General features: G+C 36.8%; 2 protein-coding genes across 6 annotated transcripts in view; one reads left to right on the top strand and one right to left on the bottom strand.

Moving 5' to 3' along the window:
• Positions 1-16: 16 nt before the first annotated feature.
• On the bottom strand, positions 17-2,315 carry rpl7l1 (ribosomal protein L7-like 1). The gene is made up of 6 exons (XM_088361783.1): positions 2,178-2,315; positions 1,642-1,750; positions 1,101-1,264; positions 892-1,029; positions 710-819; positions 17-594 (listed from the first exon to the last, which is right to left on the bottom strand). The coding sequence occupies exons 1-6, from the start codon at positions 2,294-2,296 to the stop codon at positions 386-388; spliced, it is 849 nt and encodes a 282-aa protein (XP_088217909.1). The 5' UTR covers positions 2,297-2,315; the 3' UTR covers positions 17-385.
• Positions 2,316-3,699: 1,384 nt separating this feature from the next.
• fynb (FYN proto-oncogene, Src family tyrosine kinase b) overlaps positions 3,700-21,961 on the top strand; it is a 36,455-nt gene continuing 18,193 nt past the window's right edge. For 2 of the 5 annotated variants that reach the window (XM_088361533.1, XM_088361531.1), the window contains exons 1-2: positions 3,700-3,872; positions 12,212-12,280. The gene's annotated coding sequence lies outside the window, so the exon portion shown is untranslated. Of the gene's footprint in view, positions 3,873-9,665; positions 9,738-12,211; positions 12,281-21,961 lie in introns of all 5 variants that reach the window. The other 3 variants (XM_088361535.1, XM_088361534.1, XM_088361532.1) reach the window with 2 other exon arrangements.

The following is a 21,961-nucleotide window of genomic DNA, read 5'->3' as shown; positions in this document are numbered from 1 at the left end:
AAAGGCTACCAGCCCATCATATTATACATTTTTATTATAAACATGTTTCAAAAATCACACTTCATTGTTTCATTAATTATGAAACCAATCTTGTGGTTTACGAACGGGCTGCGAGTTAACTGGCGCCCTTGAGAGAATGTACAATAACAGCTCAAAGCAATGCATATTCATAATTTCAAAAAGTATTTTACAAGTCTACAGATGAGTACCACTTCCAAGCAGAACAGCGCCCACCAGTGGCATATTTTCAAATACGACACAACAGCAATATAGAACAGCCTCGCTCATTAAATAATGAGGTCAACATTGTGATGGTTGGTATTTGTCCCTCAATCAGTAATCCTCTTTTAAACTGCTGTAGAATGTCCATTTTGTGTCTTTTCCCTCAGTTCAGTCGCCTGACGAGGGTGTTAATGTCTGTGCCACGAAATCCTGGATTTCCAAGGTCCTTGAGGAGACCCGCTTTGTCCCTGGTGGCATGACGGGCCACCGACAGCTTGAAAGGCATCAGGAAGTTGTTGACTACCCGGAAGGCCTTGCCAACCGAGTAAACTTCATGAATCAAATCCTCCAAACAGATAATTCCATATTTACCTAAAAATCAAGCCAAAGGGCAGTCAGTTCATCTCTGCACAGTGCCTACATTTCATTATCTTAGTTTTGCTATTTTCATATTTAAAGTGAAGACTGAGGCGTGGAGAAAACATACCCAAGTGTTCTTCAATGAAGGTGTTGTCTGTTAAAGGAACCGGCCTTGTGCCCACTTTAGACCGGCCCCTCTTGAGAATAAGCTCACGCACGGACTTTAAATTTGGATACCTATTTGGGAAATCAGTGTTGTGACATGAAAATAAAACAAACATTTATAAATTGCAGTGACGTAAGACTCACCCCCAGGCCACATAGGGCTCAGCAATTTTCAACATGTCGAGAGTGGCCTTGTTGATTTTGATAAAGGTTCCGTTGAAGATTTTTCTCACCCTCAACATGTGGATAACCTTCATTACTTGAGGACTGATACCTTTAATACTAATGAGAAGATAACAATGAGAATTTATGTGTGTAAAAGTAGAAAATGGGGCTACTGTTGTAATACTCACTCTCGAATGCGGACAGCAATGGCTAATTTGTACTTTTCAGGAGGCGACGGGCCACGTGGTTTCGTCGCCATTCGACGGATGCGAGTATCATCACGATGTTTCCTATGGCTGTCCTTCACCATGTCTTCCAAGCGCTTGAACTTTATCGGCGCACCTTTAGAGTCCTGAAACAATATCAAATATATTAACTGTTATTACCTGTGTAAGTGATAATACAGACTTATTCTCTCCTTTATGGGGGGAACTATCACCATTGTTGAACTGTGGTGGAATTTCCCCAACCCCGGGATCAATAAATGTACAATCAATCAATGAGATTGTATTTAGCAATTCATTTTTCATATTTGCAACAGATGACAAAATAGCTGATCCATACAATGCAGCATACTGATTGGTTGATCAGAGGAAGTTAATGCAACATTTTTTTTTTACATTTCAAACAAAAAAGAAATTTTGGTAACAACACTTTTTGTCGACTTTTCTTTGTTGTAAATGTAAACAAATTCTAAAAGACACCGTTACAAAACCAAAACACGCTCACCTTTCTCTTTTGTTGGAGTGCAAGTTTGGCTTGTGTGGCTTTAATGGCCTGGTACGCTTTCCTCTTTTTCAAGAGAAACTCTGGTACCAACTTGATAACTTTCTTTGAACTAAAAGAAGAACCAGAAAAACAATTACATTTGATCACATACATTTCCAATCAAAATCGCTGATTAACATCTGCCAGTGTTGTTTCCAACGTTTGAGTACAGTAGTGTAGTATTAGTATAGCTAGCAGAATAGCAGAGTCACCAATTACTAGTAACTAACTTTCAAATCATACATTTAATAAAACAAATAGTTGCTGTATTTTGCACATGTTGACATTTCGCCCGAAATTGGAAAACATCGGAGGCTTGACACAGGAACAACACGTGAAATGTAGAATTGAAAACAAATTTTCTGACAAAGCCATCGTCGAAATATCAACACTAATAGAACAGATAAAAAAGTATTTATCAAACCAAGTTAAATCCAAAGTAATTTATGAACAATCAAAGACAGATGGACTGCGATGTAAATATAATTGTTACATACTCGGATTCAGCCATGGTGGAAAGTATCAACAAATTCGTGCCGCTCTTCTTCGATTGTTTTTTTTTTCTTCTTCGCCGTGGTTTGCCAAGACGCGCAAGAAGAAGAGGTAATGTCGCCATCTAGCGTATCGGAGTGGAAGTAGATAACCTGGTACACGTCACCAAAAGATTATGGGTAAAGCAGAAAAAAAAGAAAACTCCGTAACAACTTAATATGATGAAGAACAAAACAACCATCTAAAATATCAAAATAGTTGTACAGCTGTTGTAGTCGTACCAATTTGAGGGAATGAAATGCAGACCCGTTATTTTACTCACAGTATTTATTTTTAATTTTTCATCTCAGACTCACATAATGTTGTACACAGCCAAAATATGCTCATCATTCATGCCAATTTTATATATCAAATGGAACTCCCATGTCTATATATTTTTTTTAAAGTTTGTATTGTATTTTTAGTTAGACAAATAGCCCTCTATAGCATTGTACTATATAAAAACATACAGTAGTGACATTCTAAACAAGAATTGATCAATTAAACATTTTTGGTCACATTTTTTTGCTTTAACGCCAGTGAACGTGCTTCTCCTTCTGGTGTACATGTCTAAACCACTTGGGGGCAGTATAGTACAGACTAACACAGACTAACACAGTATCAATCTGCGGAAAAAGTTTGGAAACGCCTTCAAATTCAAATAGTCTAAAACACATTAAAGAGGTCAATAAATTCAAGCTATTAACGCTTTATAATACACAGTTGTTAACTGAAAGTAATTTTCGGTCATAAAGCTTAATTCAGACTGAGACAATACCAAGGTGTGTAAAGCTGTTATCAGGGCAAAAGGTGTCCACTTTGAAGAATCTAAATTCTTTTCAAATAGTATTTTTATAAATCGAGTAATTTCATATATGTAATATTCCTTCACAATTTCAATACTTAAGTTTTAATGTAAAATTCAAGAATTTTTCAAATAATGTTAAAAGACTGAATTAAAGAGTGTTTTACAGCGAGTAATGAAAATTTATGAACGTTTTTTGTCAAATCCGTTCAAATCAGTCTGACTTCATTTTCCAGTGCGGAGGCTGGCCTTTAGGTCTCACCGCAGTCTGATACGCCAATCGTACTGTCAATCAACTTAATTGGCACATTCACGTACAGTTGGTAATACCCAACGTGTGAGAAATGAAAACGCGCTCACGGGACCCTAAGTTGAATTAAAAGCAAGTAGTAACATAAAAAACATTACAACTTGAGATAATTATCACTTTTGCGCTATATTACAACGAATATTGACACGATTCAGTTTACAAAAACAATATTCTTTACACTTTGTGTTTGAGGTAAACCTCGATTTATGCCGCTATTTTGATAGCAATCAAAAGACAACTAAAATGTGTGTAAAATATTAAAAAATAAACCCATATATGCGTCCATCCCTCAAAACATTACGTACCGGTCATTAGTGCCTGTGGTTAACGCTTCTGCATTAAATTATATTTTTTCCCATAGTCACTGAAGGCAGCAGTAGTTTCATTGTGGCCCTGCAGAGCTAACGCCATCACACACAGTGGCGACAACAAGGCGAGCTCCGATTTGATGGCCACAACAGCCGCAGCCTTTATATCACTTCTCTGATTCCACCAGAACACCAATGGAATAATAGTGCTCCGGATTATTAAGTGCACTTAAAACGGGTAAGATCCATCGTTTTATTTATTCCACCTCGTGGTCGATGAGTCCCGGACGATTAGCGAATAAATTACTAACTGTCAAATTTTTAATTATTCTTCACAACCTGAGATCGCAACTAGCTCTTGCTTTACTATTAAAAAATGTTTTGCAAAAAGGTTCTTTTAAACGTGATATGTGTGTTGAGTTATAAATACACAGCAGTTTAGGTTTGGTCGTTCAAAGTGGGATGAAGCTCCAGCAAAGGAACTTAATTAGTCGCGTAGATGGAGATTAAACGATATTTGCACCAGAAAGGACCAATCGATTGTTTTTCATAAACCATTTTTTGCATTTTGACGCTGTGCGCCGTTGTTTACCATGCCTCCCACCTTCAAAAGCCTTCTTCAGCACCATCAGCATCCCCTATTGATGCTTAGTGGAGTCATGTGAAGGACACAACCTCGCTTGCATCGCACTGTTGTGGGATGCTTTCTAGTTTTACTGAATGCAAACGAGGCAAGAAAATGAAAGTTTGATGAAAGTCTAATCGCATTAAGTTGGTTTGTAGTTTGTTTGGAAAAATGCTCTGTTTTCCTGTACATAATTGTGTTCGCACATTTAATTTTTAAGGCTTGGGAATGTAGTAGGATTATCTGCTTATATAGTTTCAGCCACTTTTTTACTTTGTGAAGCATATATTGTGTTGTTTTTAGCATGTCTTGATAGAGGCAAAGAATAAGTTTTAATCTGTAGAAAAAAACTGTAGAAAAAACATTATTAGCTAGAACTGACTCATTGTGACTCAACTCTTGTTTAACAACCTTCAGAATTAGTTCTCTTTCCATTGACCTTTTAATGACTCATTCATTTCAATGTGGTTGTTTTTTGCCTTGATTTAAATATTTCCCATGCTTAAACATGATATGATCATCATTGTGAGTTGTTAGATTTTATCTATGAAGGCTAGAAACTAGGCAGGGGAAAATAATATATTATTAAGAAGTCTGTTTTGTGTGGATTTATGATTCTTACGGAGTGACAAAAGAGCATCTTCATCTTAGCTTTATGAACATTATTTAGCCACAAGTGCCAAAAGCTTCCTGCTAAACCCGTAATCCTCAACGTTCTTCAACTTTATATAACAACTAATCCATGCTACACAAGAATTCAAATTTCTCTCAAAAGTCCTAATCGGAAATATTGAGAAATGATTGATGTAAGAATGGTGAAGGTCCAATGGTTTATATCGTCACGTTGTTATGTCAGATGCTCGAAACTCATGTGTTTAAAACAGGGAACACAGTGAGCCACTGTTTTCAGTACTTGGTGTCCTGCATCTTCTTCCAAAGGTCAGAGTCATATCACAACAATGTTGCCCCTTGTGTCACTCCTATATAACAGTTAGTCTCTTTTCTTTCTTGCTGTTTATTTTCTTATAGATTTCTTATTTTCCTCTGTTTATTGTGCCTACATTAGCGACAGAACCCAAAAGGCGGTACAGTAATCCCTCGTTTTTCGATAATTGGTTCCAAAAACTACCCACGATAAGTGAAATCCGCGAAGTACCGTCACCAACAAGAAGTACTGGGTAGGCTAACGATTTAGCGGAACGATGCTAATTCGCGATCGCGCTAACACGTGAAAACGGACTTCTAAAGGAATGTAAACGAATATTTGGAGCAATACTGCATTGTCCTAAAGGTTAGACACGTTTCCTCAATTTAGAAGTTTTATTTTGACTTTTAAATGTTTTTTTAATTTGGAAAAAAAATCCGCGATGTAGTGAAGCCGCGGTAAACGAAACGCGAAGTAGCGAGGGATCACTGTATTCAAATTTTGATATCATTTTACTCCTTACCAAGCCAGAAATTCACTTTTTTTTTTAAAACATGCTAAGCTAACAGCTACACAGCAACTTACTTTAACTTCCTCGCCTTAAGGCTAACAATAATGCTAATAATTATCGAATGAAATATTTTCATGACAAACTTTTCCAGGTTATAAATTTCAAACAATCAAATGAAGAAACCTTTCGGCTTGATCCGATTAGAATATTAGAATATAATATATAGAAGATGACGTGTTTTTATTTCGATCAGGCTTGGAATCTGAATGAATGTATTCTTACATGTGTCCAATTTGGACATCTTCAGGAGTTATATTATCAGAGAAATGTTGAGATGTGATATAAATTGTGTGTGAAATTAATTGAGTAATTATGCAAATATGCCCCTTAGTGAGTATCACTGCGATCAAAATCAATGCAATCTGAAATTCTGTGAATGCTTTGAGCCTGTGGTGATAAGATGACCGTGACATATTGCTTCCCCCCACCCCCTCAACGTTCACGTTCCATGAATTCTATAAAGATAAATCACAATTTCCAATCAAACCACAACTCTTTCATCAAGTTGATCAATTGATTTAATTTCCGTGACAAGCAGTGAGGTCATGATGTGTCAGATAATTGATTCTGTCACAGAGTTACAAATAGATGATCCCAAAGAGTAGCTTCTCTTAAACAAAGAATTTTATTTGTATACCGATGCATTGGTGTAGCTCCCATGTGAATTTCTTTGTCAATTTTTCCATTTGAAATTGACAAGCTTAATTTTTGTTGCATGGTGCCATCAGCGGGAGTGTGTCGACACTCAGCATGGACGCGATAAAAGATGTTTTTCAGAGGCTTTGACACCACACGGGATGTTCTAACATGTTTCAAGTCAGGAAGTGAAGGGTGAAAGTAGAATCTTGACAGCCCGTCTAGAGATGCCCATCTCGGGCTGTTCCTTTGCAGGATTTCAATTAGCGCGAGTTGTTTATCAGGTTCTGATGGCACGAGTGGATCAGGCAGATCATATCACGCAAATCTTTTGGATGCAGACCTCATTGCTACCATTTGCACTCTGCTCTCTGACATGTCAAGTCTGTTATTGCTGGTTGAAATGAAGTTGCGGTTTCATTTCCTCTGAAAGGAATCACAGTTGCTCATTTACATCTGGAGCGCAGGAAAGGCATGGCGCTTTGGCTTTCTCTTATATTTCTTGGTCGAGGTTTTTCCATTTTTAATCTGCCACATTTTCTCCTTCTTGTTTTTTTTTTAATCTTTCAATTCCATTCTGCTCTTAAGTCCATTTAGCCCCTAGTCCGAGGTTCAATAGTGCACTCATGTGCATTGGTCTATATTTAAAATCTGAATACATTGAAATCTTTAAGGCTACTAACTATGGAAAGTTTGTACTGCAGCTGAAGTCGAGGTTGGAAATTGGGGGTTCTTATAACAGGTTTTAACCACAGGCGGGTGTGTGGAGCAGTTTTGTAGAGTCATGATGTGCTGTTAGTTTCACAAGCAGTTATGTGCATAAAACTCTCAAAATACATATTTTGTTCTTTTTTTAATTTTAGTTTTAATTGTCTGCCCTAACTAAGACATGCTTTTGTCAAAATATCAATTTTGCCTTGTGGACTTTTGTTTTAAATGGGAAGACATATCTATAGCAAATAACCCCATCCAATTATGGTGGACCAATGTTAAGTATAGATTTTGTCACCATGGTAACCAGGGCGGAGCTTGGTGGTTGTGATGCGGTAAGGACCACAACTAGCCACTTGAAAGGTTTTATTTTCTATCGTGTATTTGGCACATATAGTGCGCAAGTCCGAGAGTGCAGGGGGAGTTTGCACATGACGAATGAGTCAAATCACAACAGATGCTAAGCTACGCACGGGTGTCAAACTCATTTTTGTCACAGGCCACATTGTAGTCATAGTTTCCTTCGAAATGGCTATTATAACCGTCGACGCCTTATACTCAGTATAGGTTGCACAACAAACTGATGAATAACTAGTTTTGAAATCACAGACTAGTAAAAACTGTTAAAATCATTTTAAAGAAAATGAATGTAATAAAAATTGCCTGTTTTTAAAAGTGAAGACAATTTGTAATTTTAGTATTGACACCATTTGTCTTTGCGGGCCACATAAAATAATGTGGTGGGCCGTATCTGGCCCCCGGGCCTTGAGTTTGACACCTATGAGCTATAGACATACAATTCAATCGACTAAAAAGGTTGCACAACAAATATTGCATTAAAAGCATAATTTTCAACCTTATTAGTTTCCTTAGTTATACATGATTCTTCTTAAAATAACAAATAATAAAAGTGCAATGGGTGGATTTAATCCTAATTGTTGGAAATGTGAGTGCTTTATCACAGTACATGGTCAGTCTGTGCCTGCCACACACAAGTAACAATCAAGCGGGTGTACAATTTCTCTATCTTGTATTGGACTGGAAAACAAAAGTGCTTTCTGTACATGTGTAAATGGTTGCATGGTTTTAAACATAAATAACCTGTTGTGATTTGTGAGATTTGTTGTGGAACAAAGGCCGTATATTTTAGCCTACAAAGCCCCCTTTTATTCACTCTTTTAATAATTCTGCATTGCAAAGAAGCTGCCAAGTTCTTCAGCTTCTATGAATTTGAATACGGCTGCATTTTGCTTTACGCATGCAACTGATGTCTTCTCAGCCCACAGGAAGGGGATGTTGTTTAAAACCGTTAAGGTATTTTCCGAGCATCATCTCACATATTAACTTCTTCTCAGACGTCAGACTATGTATGATAAGAGCCGCTTCTCATACATATATTTTCACTGCAGTGCACAGGCTCCTTAACTCTGCTGCCTGCTTTCCTGCCTGCCCTTTGCGTTACCCTTCGCATTGTGCTCGAATCTGCCGTGTCATTTCTCTGCATTGCTCGTGCAACCGCGAGATGCTGACAAAGGAGATGATTGCATTGTATTTACAATGTTAACATGAATCAAATGGTCATACAGAAGTTTCTCTCGCTGCCATTTTTTGCTAACCATGTCATGGCATTTGTGCAATGTTGTGCTAGGTTGAATTCTGAATTCTATTTTTTCTCATAGTACAATCTTATGGCTAATACTCTTTTGGTTATAAAAAAAGTTATTTATTTATTATTTTTAATGTAATTATTTATATTGATTTATTTATATTATTTCATTATTACATCACTTGTCTTGTAACTACAACATCAGTAATGAAAAGAAAAATAATAGAAAAATAATTTTGAGTACCGTATTTTCCAGACTCTAAGGCGTACCTAAAAACCTAAAATTTTCTCAAAAGCCGACAGTGCGCCTTATAGTCCTGTGCACCTTATATATGGACCAAATTCCTAAATTTAAACTGGCCCGAAGTGTGTCATGAAATCAATCACAAGTGGCCCGCTGAAGACTATGAATCATGAATCAAAAAGATTATGGATCATTATTTTGTGATTTTAAAGTCATTTGTTGCGTCTGAAGTTGAAATAAAAAAGATAAAATGGAGAATGATTTGGATTAAAAATCTGACATGATGCATTAATGGTGTGCCTTATAGTCCGGTGCGCCTTATATAAGAACAAAGTTTTCAAATGGGCCATTCATTGAAGGTGCGCCTAATAGTCCGGTGCGCCTTATAGTCCGGGAAATGTGGTAAAAAAAACATTGCGGTAGAACTGCTGGATGACAAAATATCGCAACCTAGTTTTACATTTACAGCAAGTTGTTAAGGACTTATTTCATTGAGGGACGGACATTTTAATCTGTTAGCAAAGGTAGCACTCACCTATGTTCGTAGGCAGAGCATCTTTAGCCATTTCACATTTCGAGAACCAGCCATTGTTTGCAAGTGTACATTATTAAGTCTGCTTTTCAATCATTTGCTAAATCCTGCCCCATGGAGTGCAGGAGAAGGCCTCATGTTCAGTGACTGAGAATAATTGACAATTTAATCCACTCTTCAGCAGCAGCCTCTCTCTGAGGTCGGCTTGCCCTGACCTGTCAATCAAATCACATCCACCAGAATTTATGTGAAGGTGAGTTTATGGGCTAGCTTTAAGTAGTAAGCTAGCATTAACAACAATGACTTTTTTTTTTTATTAGGGCTCGAAAGTCACACAAAATACTATTTTGTTCTCGTCAGAATAATGTCCGACAGTTGTTCACGTGCTGATTTACTGTGACATTTTTATTACATGTACATGTGACTTTTTTCTACTGGCTTAGAGCATCTGCACTGAATTGTTGTAGGTTTGGTGTTTGTGTCAAAATTATAGCCTGACTTTTCTATTTTTGCGTAGTTTGCATCTTGTATGGTTGTATCTGTTGACTTTTATTCTGTAAACAGCAGATTGGGATGCTTTCATTCCTGCCCTAAGGAAATTGTGGCTTATGTCACTAACAGTTGTTTTATAGTCTTTTTTTTTTTCTTTTTTACAGCTCACAATGTTCCAACGCCTGTTACTCATTTTACGCTCGAGCTTCTCTCAGTTTCACAATTGCTTGTTTTTCCATCAATTTCAACTGATTTGCATGTTGTTTGTTAAAATGTAGACTTGAGTGACAAATCCCAAATATAAAACTAAGCATTGGCGTTTTGTTATTTGTTGTTGAATAACAAATAGGACACATTTGGGCAGAGATGTACAATTGTCGATTACATTAAAAAAAATGATGATTTAGTTTGAAAAATGCTTACAGCTGAGCACCAAGTGGCACAATCTGATGTTTTTATATGTCATAGAATATATGTACATATATCAGGGGTGTCAAACTCATTTTTTTCGTGGGTCGCATTGTAATCATAGTTTCTTTCAGAGGGCCATTATGACTGTCAACCCAAATAAATATATGAGCACCTCATATTATATACAGTAAAAGCTACAAAACAAACTGACAAATAACTCATTTTCAAATCAGACGAGTAAAAACTGGTCAAATATTAAAATGATATTATTAAAAGTGTAGACAATTTGCAATTCAAGTAATGACACGAATTTGATGCACAATTTGTCTTCGCGGGCCACATAAAATGATGTGACGGGCCTTATCTGGCCCCCGGGCCTTGACTTTGACACCTGTAATATAGATAAATAAACTCTGGCTCTATCAAAGTGCCTGACTTTGCTTCAGTGGCATCTCAGCACCATTGAATGTTTCTCATTTTGTATGGATGCTGCTGTCTTTCCGGCCAGTGAATTAGCTCACACATTTGTCCCTGTAGCTGAGCGACAGTAGCAGAATGACTGAGTCTGTTGTATCTTGGCCAGTCATGTGACAGCTCTGTGTGGCTGAGTGACTTTCCCCTGCAGCCTGAGAGCTATTATGTTTTATTAGCCAGGGCACTGATGAAAGGGGTTCATCTCCCCCTCCTGGGGCCTACTCTCAAAAACTCAGAGGACACCCCTCTGGGATGTTGTCGCCGTTATTGCGTTGGCCAGTAAGAGAGATCAATGGAGAGGAAGTAAAGAGTGCAGACGACGACATGAGTGGCGGCCAAATGGCAATTTGATGCTGGTAAAGAAGACACAAATCACATGTTTCACTCACACTGAGGCCGGAACGAGTATTTTGGGATAGCATAGACACCAGCAACCTGAAAAAAAGCTGCAGCTCCAAAAGTAGATTTCTTTCTTCACGAGCAACTCTACAATCTTCAGTAATTATAATAACAAATAAAACAAATAAATTATATATATATATACATATATATATATATATATATATATATATATATATATATATATATATATATATATATATATAATCAAACAAAAAATATTCAAACTTTATTCTTGTAAAAAAAAAATTGGGATGATGAAGTAGTTTGGACACAATTTCTTTTATACTATAGAATATATTCTGTATTGTTGGTGAATAAATACAAGTTTGACATTGAGGCTTTCTTCAGTCTCATTTCCGCCTCACGTTAGCAATCAGCAAAACAACAACGACAGGTTAAATTAGATTAGCAGACCTGAGCCTTAAAGTCAAATGAGGCGCTAATGTGCTCTGAGACATTTGGCAGCCATGACAGCACATTTCATGTAAATAAAGGCTATGCATTTAACCCCTGCCATATAATAGTTCCATTGTGTAATTCCGCTGTTTACATAATCCACTCATGCTGGAAATATAAAATTCCCATGTACCTCGTCATGAATTTATTTTCCTATTCCCTTACGATATTTATTTACAAAATTATCAGACAAATGAATGTCACAGTAGCGGCCTTTGCTTGTGTATGTTGGCAACCTTCAGTTAAAATCCTTGCTGATTTTTTTATCCACCATATCTTTATCAGTGTTGACTAACCTTGATCTCTAGTTTGAGGTTTTATCATTTTTAATAAAAATGTTAAAACATATTTATGGCATCCAAAGCCTAGGCCTTGGTGCATTCCGATATAATTCACCAAGACCTACTTTTGACACCGCATGGCACATTGACTCGATAGTCATGTATTATTAAATTGGAAAATGAATAATTGACGGTTTCTTTGTCCCAACAGGGCCTCTGTTTTGGTGGTGAACAAAGCAATGTGGAGAAAATAAAGATCCTGATACGGAGAAAAACAGAGGTACGATTGTTCGCACTTCAGTGACTTTGTCTTTTCTCACGCACATTTGTGAACAAACACATGAAGTCATTGCTTTGTCTTTTTTTGTAAACCATGAAATAATGTAGCTGGCCAAATCTGGCCCGGGGGCTTCGAGTTTGACACCTATGCAGTGATTACATTAATTATAATAATTTACTTGTATATACTGTATACTTGTATTCTAATAAAATAACATTTTATTTATTTTGAAACCCATCCACATGGCAGTTAGATGCGCTAAAATGCTCGCCTTCTATCCTCAGACAGTGTGCAACCTGACCTTAAAGTAGTTCAAATTCTTCCATCTTTAATCCGCAGTGCAGCAGTTAGGTCAGCCCATAAATTGCAGCTGAGGTAACTTTGAGGTCAGCCAGTACAAGATGTGAAATCCCTTCCCTTAGCCTTAACTCCGCTGCCGTGATAACGGTTTTCTGTTCTATGCAACCGGCAGCTTATTTTAATACTAAAAAACGGTGGCGGTCTAAGGCGGGTTAATTCTTCAATTGTTACATTAGCATTTTAATTTTCCGAGTGGATTTAATGATAGTCTAGTTCTCAGATCACGTTACATCATGAAGTATGAAGTTCATTAGCCAGTTTGTGAAAATTGTGAAACAAGTGTACAGTGATCCCTCGCTACTTCACGTTTCGTTTATCGCGGCTTCAGTACATCGCGGATTTTTTTTCCAAATTAAAAATAACATTTAAAAGTCAAAATAAAATTTTTAAATTGAGGAAACATGTGTCTAACCTTTAGGACAAAGTAGTATTGCTCCAAATGTTCGTTTACATTCCTTTAGAAGTCCGTTTTCACGTGTTAGCATGATTGCGAATTAGCATCTTTCCGCTAACTCGTTAGCCTGCCCAGTACTTCTTGTTGGTGACCGTACTTCGCGGATTTCACTTATCGCAGGTGGTTTTTGGAACCAATTATCCGCGATAAACGAGGGATTACTGCATTTTATATTCACATGCTACTCATATACACATGGCTTGAGTTTTATTTGGAACATGCCACCATGTTATGCCCATATATATATATATATATATATATATATATATATATATATATATATATATATATATATATATATATATATATATTTTATTGTGGTTGTATGTTTCTTTTTCAGTTTCAAATTCACTCTGTCTGTGACCTGTTGATTTGATGGTCCCTGATTTCACAGTACATTGCGTCTGTCTGACCTGCTGCAAACAGTCAAGTGGCTTTAAATCTGTCTCCCTTGCTCACATATTGAGCAACACCAATCACGTTTTCCGGTGGAGTGGATGCGCTTTTGAAGGGAGAGTTGAATTTGTGCACAGCTGCTGAATGATATGTTTGAGTGGAGCTTGTTTAGAATGCTGCAGTGCTGGTTGCAATCAGTTTTGGGCTTGACCTGCCCACACCTGCTATCATTTCTGAAGAGCATAAAACAGGAGTCATTATAATTTGGTAACAAATCAGTGTTAGAATGGCATTGAAAATTTATAAATTTAAAAAAATACCTCTATAACAGGTGTCAAACTCAAGGCCCGGGGGCCGGATACGGCCCGCCACATCATTTTATGTGGCCCGCGAAGACAAATTGTGCATCAAATTCGTGTGTCATTACTAGAATTGCACTATTAGTAATATATTTTTTAAATATTTGACCAGTTTATCCTCGTCTGATTTGAAAACTAGTTATTTGTCAGTTTGTTTTGTAGCTTTTACTGTATATAATATGAGGTGCTCATACATTTATTTGGGTTGACAGTCATAATGGCCCTCCGAAAGAAGCTATGACTACAATGCGGCCCGCGAAAAAAAATTATTTTGACACCACTGCTCTATAAAAACAATAATTTGTGAGCCAAAAGTCATTACACTAAAACTATGCATGATGTATCCCTGTTCTCCTATTGGTCAGCAGTAGTGTTGGGAATAGCTAGCCATTGCAAAATTCCTTTTAATTATCATTCAGATATACTTTTCAATTAAAGACTGAATTATTTTTAGGTTTGAATTTACATCATGCATTTTGAAATCAATTAATTATCTGACAATGTAAACAAGGCGCCCAATCGAAATTGGAATTATACGATACCACAGCAGAGTTCAATTTCCTTTCAGTTTACATTTGACTAAGACTAAAATCAAATGATAGATTCAAGGAAATAAATAGTCGAAAGGATTTTTAATGGCAAAAAAAATACCAAAAGATCGAGCCTACTTCCTGCACAGATCAACACCACACTCAAAGTTCAGATGGTTGCTCACAAACTGCATGCTCGGGTAGAAGAGAGCCGCCAATGAAGCATTTTATTGACACATCTGGTGGCACTTTCCATCTTTTCATCTGCCTGTTCCTTCCTCTGCTTAGTTAAGTGATCTGCTCAATATCACGGCTGCGTAGCGGCATGCGCCAGCCATAGCTCACACAGGATGTAGTGTACCATCCGAGTCTTTAAAGAGGCCCCTTGGACTCCCAGCATGACACATCATCAGCCATCAAAAATAAGCCTTAACTTAGCTCTTAACTACCGCTATTGCTAACATGAAATGTCTTTAAATTACCCTCAATTCCCAGCTAGCTTCCAAAAATTTTGATAATTCACATGGAAAATATACAAATACAGTGATCCCTCGCCACATCGCGTTTCGTTTATCACGGCTTCACTACATTTTCTTTTTCCAAATTAAAAAAACATTTAAAAGTCAAAATAAAAAATCTAAATTGAGGAAACATGTGTCTAACCTTTAGGACAATGTAGTATTGCTCCAAATGTTCGTTTACATTCCTTTAGAAGTTTGTTTTAGCACGATCGCGACTTAGCATCTTTCCGCTAACTCGTTAGCCTGCCCAGTACTTCTTGTTGGTGACCGTACTTCGCGGATTTCACTTATCGCGGGTAGTTTTTGGAACCAATTATCCGCGATAAACGAGGGATTAGCGTACTTCCGAATTTCCCCATCTTAAATTTCCCATGGAAGCACTGAAAATTTACTCTAAATTTCCCACTCCCCGTGCAACCCTAGTTTACCAATAAGAACAGTTTAAGCCACTGAGACGAAAACAAGCACACATTTTATGGGTTTATGGAATCCAACTGCCAGAACTGCAGCTATATTCCGTGGTTACCACCCACCCAGCCAGCCAGACTACAATGTTTTGACAGTTTGATTGTCGACAGAGCTGCAAGAGGCCGCTGCGAAACATTCACTTAATACTCAACTGAGGTTATTATGGATTTGGCCACACAGAAGCTCAAAACAGAATTGCAGTTAGCTGTGGTTTGCGGAATATTTCTGGAACTGGGGGTGGGGGATGGGACAATAAAATCAATCCCTCAAAACAAATCTCACATGGACTGCGGATTGATTTGTATTAAATACTCAAAGCTCAGCATTTTTGCCAGTGTTATTGCCTAATTTATGGGAGGACAGACTTCAAGTTAGCACTCATGTGAAGCTACCTAACCTACTTTTTATTATTTTTATTCATTTTAAACCATTTTTTCAAGAATACTCTTTGTAATATCACAAATCTTCGATAGCCTCAAACTGGCAATCGTTAGCACAAAAGTGAAATTACAATCATTTCTGAAGTGCTGATTTTTTTTCCCCCAATATGAGTGAAATAATAGGTTATTTAGTAATTAGTATAGGTTATTTGGATCCTATCGTGGCTGACTTAGAGGTAAAGAGCATCCTACACTGATCAAATCAATTACAGGATTGACAAATAAAGGCAGACAGCGATTCTTCTTTTTACACCTAAGGCTAGTGTATCTTCAATTAAGCCCTTAATTGTGGCAGAAAGACCACAATCAAGATTTAAGCTCCTACTCGGGTGGACGCGGCAGTACGAACCACACACACCACCATGCTGCCACCTGACAATTATAAATTGAAGTCATTAACTGCAAATGCCAAGCTGAATAAAGGAAAACCAGTACTAAGCATTCTCTTCTCAAATGCTTTAAAAAATTGTAAAATGTTGAGTACATGCTAATTCTTCTGTCAGGGGGAAAAAAATGCCATTAACTTTACAGCAGACGAAGATCTCCGACTATGGTGAATAAAAAAATTTTTAGATTTTAAACAGTTTATTTCCGTTGTACATCAATTAAATATTTTAATTGATGGTTTAATTGCAGTTTAATTCGCCGCTGAGCCAAGTTGTTTTCCTGCTCGCAATACATTATGGTCTATTTTAAAAATTTGAGTTTGTTTACTACTTTTCCAAGTGCATTGTGGGTAGTTTGAGTGCCCTACATTTATGCTCCTTGGACATTCGGACACTCCTACAAAACGGCGTAACGCAGGGGTATCAAACTGGTCAAATATTAAAAAAAAAAAAAAAAGATATGATTAAAAGTGAAGACAATTTGCAATTCTAGTAATGACACACGAATTTGATGCACAATTTGTCTTCGCGGGCCACATAAAATGATGTAGCGGGCTGTTTCTGGCCCCCGGGCCTTGAGTTTGACACCTGTGGCGTAACGCCTCAATGATTAATTGGTGATAGATAAGTTTATGAGCACTTGTTCACAGAATCTGTGTGAAAACAAAGCAGGATGAGCTTCGAACATTTTCAATACACTATCTTGAAATTTCGAGTTTCTCCATTCCTCCATTATAAAGAACATGCTGTACTAAACCACCACTTGCGTACACTGTTGCTAAGAGCCCATATTTCACATATATAATGCACAAATACATATAGTAAGAGTCGCTTATTCATCTTTGAAGGCCATCTCTCTAAAATGGACTTATATCATATTGCCTCTCGAAGCTTTTCTCCTCACCGCCAAACTTACTCATTCACACACTAGTGAATTCATACTATCCAATTTCCACTCCATTTTAACACCCTACTTCTGCCAACTGAGAAACATTCCATAGTACTCACCATGTTCAGGAATTTAGTAACCTAGCAACGAGTCTGGAAAGATAGATCACTGTATTGGGTTGGAGATGGATGACGTTGTCTGGTTAGATGTAATTCCTGCTCCTGACGTTAGCCTCCATTTTTTTTTTTTACATTAAAACTGCTGCTATATTATTAAAAACTGATTTGAACAGCTTATGTTCCATTAATAGCAATTGTGACCAGATATTTAAAATAATTATAATAAAAAATAAAACAAAAATGTTTGAGGCAAGATATTTTTTTTAGTTGTGTTCACATACATCATTAAAAATGAAACTTTACAGAAAGATTTTCTACCAAGACATGTCACAATCCCGTTTGACTTCATCTTGGCGTATTAGTGAGAGATGAAAAGCATAAATTAGGAGCAGGACAGCGAAGGCTTTCAAGGCCTATTTATAGAATGAATGTTCAACTGGTGAGAGACACTTCATCAGTTGAACCAAACAAATCTAAATGATCGCATTGAGAGGCCGTAAAGTGACACATTCTTGATGCACTCTGAGAGGTCGACTGAAATCGTCTGGGAGATTTTTAACCACATCCTGCAAGCAGTCACATGATAATTGCATCGTGTTACTTTCTCTTCAGCATCTCTGCAGAGATGCATCACCCACAAATGTAATGTAGGTGGAGATTGAACTTTGTATTCACCTTTGGTGTTGTATGTTATTTTCAGGTCAAATTAAAGGTTGAGTTTGCAGGCTTGGAAGCTACTAGCAAGATTTAAGTGTAGCCTTCTTCGCCTTGTGTCTCTGCCCCCAAAAAATACCCCCAGATTATTAATCACTGTGCACGGTGGCATTCTAAGATTTATTGCTAGAATTATTTAAAAGCAAAATATATATATATATATATATATATATATATAAATATATATATATATATATATATATATATATATATATATATATATATATATATATATATATATATATATATATATATATATTTTCAATGTTGGATCAACTTACCGTATTTTCCGCACTATAAGGCGCAACTAAAAACCTTCAATTTTCTCAAAAGCAGACAGTGCGCCTTATAATCCGGTGCGCCTTATATATGGACCAATATGGATTCGTGGATGAGGACTAATATGGATTCGTGGATGAGGACTAATTTATTAAAGTAAGCTTTACGTGTTTATTTTGTGTTGTGTGATATTAACGTTTGAGCAACGTTGAGTTATTGATATATTATTGTTTTCACTATTTCGAGTGTCACGAAATTGTGATTGCATTAACGTTTGAGCAACGTTGAGTTTTTTATTCCATGCGCCTTATAATCCGGTGCGCTTTATATATGGACAAAGTTTTAAAATGGGCGATTCATTGAAGGTGCGCCTTATAATCCGGTGCGCCTTATAGTGCGGAAAATACGGTAACTGTTGACCTCTGGAATGAAAATAAAAAAAAACTGTAATAGTCTCTTTTTGTATATTCATGCTAGGAATAATATTATGTTATTTATATATTATAAGAAACCTGTTTATGACAAAAACATTGTTCTCATGGCAAAAAAAAGGAAAAAAATCTTTGTAAATGTCCTATAAGGATGCAAACATGTCAGCCAGAGGCGCAAAATTGACTGAGCTGCTTGATGTGAGCCCCTGCAGATGTGTGCTGACAGCTGACCTTGTGTTAATGCAGCTGTGGCCGAGACTTGACCTGTCAGCCATCTTTCCTCCATTCCCTTGAGCTCTCGATGCATTAACACCACAACACAAAACGCTTCATTTGCTTTTCATGTTGAAATATTTCAATGAGAATTGATCCACATTTATTAACTTTCAACTGTAACTTTTTTGTTTTTCAAATTGGTCGAAATTAAATATTAAACAGATCATTTATCTTATATAGTATATATATTATTTATATGCTACTTCATTAGAAAATTCAGAGGTCAATACAGTAACTCCTTAAATAGAAATTACCTTAAAATAAAAAATTAAATGATAATACTTTATTACACCTCCTTCATCATTACCTTTAAAATTAACTTGTCAGTGTTGCCCGTGCTCATAATACTGCTAATTTGTTTCCGTTTCTGACATTGAGCCATTGTGACACAATGGTGTCGCTGAAGGTCTTGCCTTGCTCCACTGTGACTGACTGAATCAGGCAGGACAAAGACCTGTATCTACCAGCGATTATAATTCAAATTAATTTACTTAATTTTGATAAAAACTGGCGCTAAATTATGATGGATGTCGGCGATGCAATCTTAAGTGAAGTATCATCAAGATAGAAATATGATGGCTAATAAAATATTATGATGACATCTAACATGTGGCTACACTGATGTAACATATTTTACTTATTTATATTTTTTATTATTTGTAATAAACCATTTCCGTGGATGATTTTGAGCTGATGTTATCAAGTATGGTTCCTTTTAAGTCAAATCGTTATTGTAGTTTAGTATCATGGTAAATTGATAATATGTCTTTTTTTTATGGCCTGGCAGCGAGACGAGGATTTGGCTTTGGGACCAGAAGGTCAGGGTTTGAATTGATGCTAATCTGCTTCCTTCATTTTAAGAGTGCAGCACCGCTCGTGTGCTCCATCAGTCTGACACTCCTGATCGTGTGTGGTCTGCTACAGCAGTTGAGTGAAAATTAAAAGTTCCCTTCCTAGATTAAAGTGAGTATATGAAATTAAAGGCTTTCCATTTCCCTCCAAATTTTCCAAGGTCTTATACCCTTCACTTGTAGCTGTTGTCAGCATTCAGGCCGTCTAAAAATAGTCCGGTTTCCCGTTTCATGCCCATCTGGATGATTCTTAGAAAGGTTTTTTTTTTTTTTGGGTCAACTGTATTTTCCATTTCCGTGTCCACAGCTGCGGATATTTCCCTGGAAAAGGAAGACCATTCTTTAATTGTGGTGGAGCTTGCTTGGTGGAGGAATTGGGGGAGGCTCGCATCACAGCTGCTGTGCCTCCCATGTTGTGTCTCCGGCTGCTGTTAATCCAGACAGATTTAGTTGAACCTTTTGGACCGCAGTTGAATAATGCTTATAAATTGTCTGCATTTATATTATTAAATGAGGGTTTGGTGTAAGACTGAACAATTAAAAAAAAAAAACACTGTTATTGCACCCCTTCACTCAATAATATGATTGTGATTTAATATGCCATTATTATTATTTTCAAGATTCCTTATGAATTAATCTGGATTCTCATGAAGAATATTATCTTTATTACACATAGATGTTTGGTTTTAGGCTATGCTCACTCTAAAATAAAAGCAAATGAACTATGAGTAGTTATTATAAACAAGTTTAATTGTCTACTTCAATTTGACTTAATTTACCAAACGCTGGTTTGCATTTTTTTCTAGCTAAAATAAGTCATAAATCAGATGACAACGATGATTCGCTTTAAGATTCACTTTTGACAATTCATCAAACAATATGTAAACGTTGAAGCCACCAAACTTGGCAAAGACTTTTGTTAAGTGCCTGAAAAAGCCAAATCATAAAAATAAAAACAGTAAAATAACTGAAAGACACGAGTGAGAACACATTATAGTTTCTGCATTGTTTTTTTTTTAATTATCTTTTTTCAAATTACCTAAACAATTTGAAACAACAAAATTATAATAACATTAAAACCGCTTTAACCTCAATTTTCCAGTGCTAAATGGCCAAATACAACATCCATATCTAATGAATTTTCCTCTTTGGACTTTGGACATCTCTTATATCTGGCTTAGAAAATTCATTCCACTTGTTCTTTTCCAGAAGCGGATTCACTCTACTCCTGCCAGCCACAGGTTAAAACTGGAAAATTGTGCAAGTTCTTAGTTTGGGTGACTGATGTAAGCTATTCAGATGCGCTGGAGCTGCTGCTGCTGTTGTTCCTGCTCCTGCTGCCTGGAACTCTGCCAGCTTCACATCCCATCACGACAGATTACAGTGTCTGTTGACAATCGTGTCGTATGGGGCTAGCAAGACAGCTGTTTAGCTTAACACCAGTCAGCGTCTTAGCTTCCACCAAGTTGATTAAAAACACAAATAAAAGCAACCTGTCCTCTCAAGATGTCTGTAGAAGATGTAATGAAGAGTTAGGGCATTCATAATCGTATCCATTCATGGCTCTTAAAGGAGCATTTTTTTCCCGCCACAAAATTAGCGTAGCTTTTAGTCGTGTGCGAAAATACCCTAATGCAAAACTCATAGCACATCCTCTGTTTTTTTTCAGCCTGCTATTATACGGTCATGAAACAAATAATGCATACAACTATGATAATTAATAAACACGTGAGATTGCTGTCACTTTTTACAAAACGTCTAAAATTAAACCTTATTCTTGAACAGCTGCACAAACTTGAGCTTGAGTTGATTTGGCTTCTCACGCTTTTGCTGCTTTCCAAAAATAAATGTCCACTATTGGAAGTGCATTGAACTATAGTATATATTTATTCATTTTATTTTATTTTATTTTTTATTTTCTTACTGGAATCAGTGGTTTTAGAGAATAATCCTGCACTTTTTGTTTTTTGTCCTATGAACTGCTTTAGAGAATTTGTCCCACTGACGGGGAATTCTACTATTTTTCCACCGCGTGCAGAAATTCTCTGGCTATGTTCTAACTGTAGAGAGAACTGGCCAAAGCCAATGTGCAAAGCCGTTTATGGAGTATTTTGGGGCAGTAGCTAAACTTGAACCGGTCATCGTCCAGCACCCAAGCCAAGTCCTTCCTAAGCTCCTGCCAACCCACATGGTTTCCTTACTAGTCCT

This window comes from Syngnathus floridae, chromosome 19 (genome assembly GCF_059516105.1).
Source record: "Syngnathus floridae isolate MCC-2025c chromosome 19, RoL_Sflo_1.0, whole genome shotgun sequence".
Classification (NCBI taxonomy): Eukaryota; Metazoa; Chordata; class Actinopteri; order Syngnathiformes; family Syngnathidae; genus Syngnathus; species Syngnathus floridae.
This window is presented reverse-complemented; position numbering and strand designations above follow the sequence as displayed.

Bases quoted from the DNA above. Each gene is read 5' to 3' on its own strand.
- rpl7l1 (XM_088361783.1), bottom strand. From the start codon at position 2,296: ATGGCGACATTACCTCTTCTTCTTGCGCGTCTTGGCAAACCACGGCGA. The intron at 1,751-2,177 runs GTATGTAACAAT...TTCTTCTTTTAG, and splicing joins TCCACCATGGCTGAATCCGA to TTCAAAGAAAGTTATCAAGT. The intron at 595-709 runs GTATGTTTTCTC...CTTGATTTTTAG, and splicing joins CTTCATTGAAGAACACTTGG to GTAAATATGGAATTATCTGT.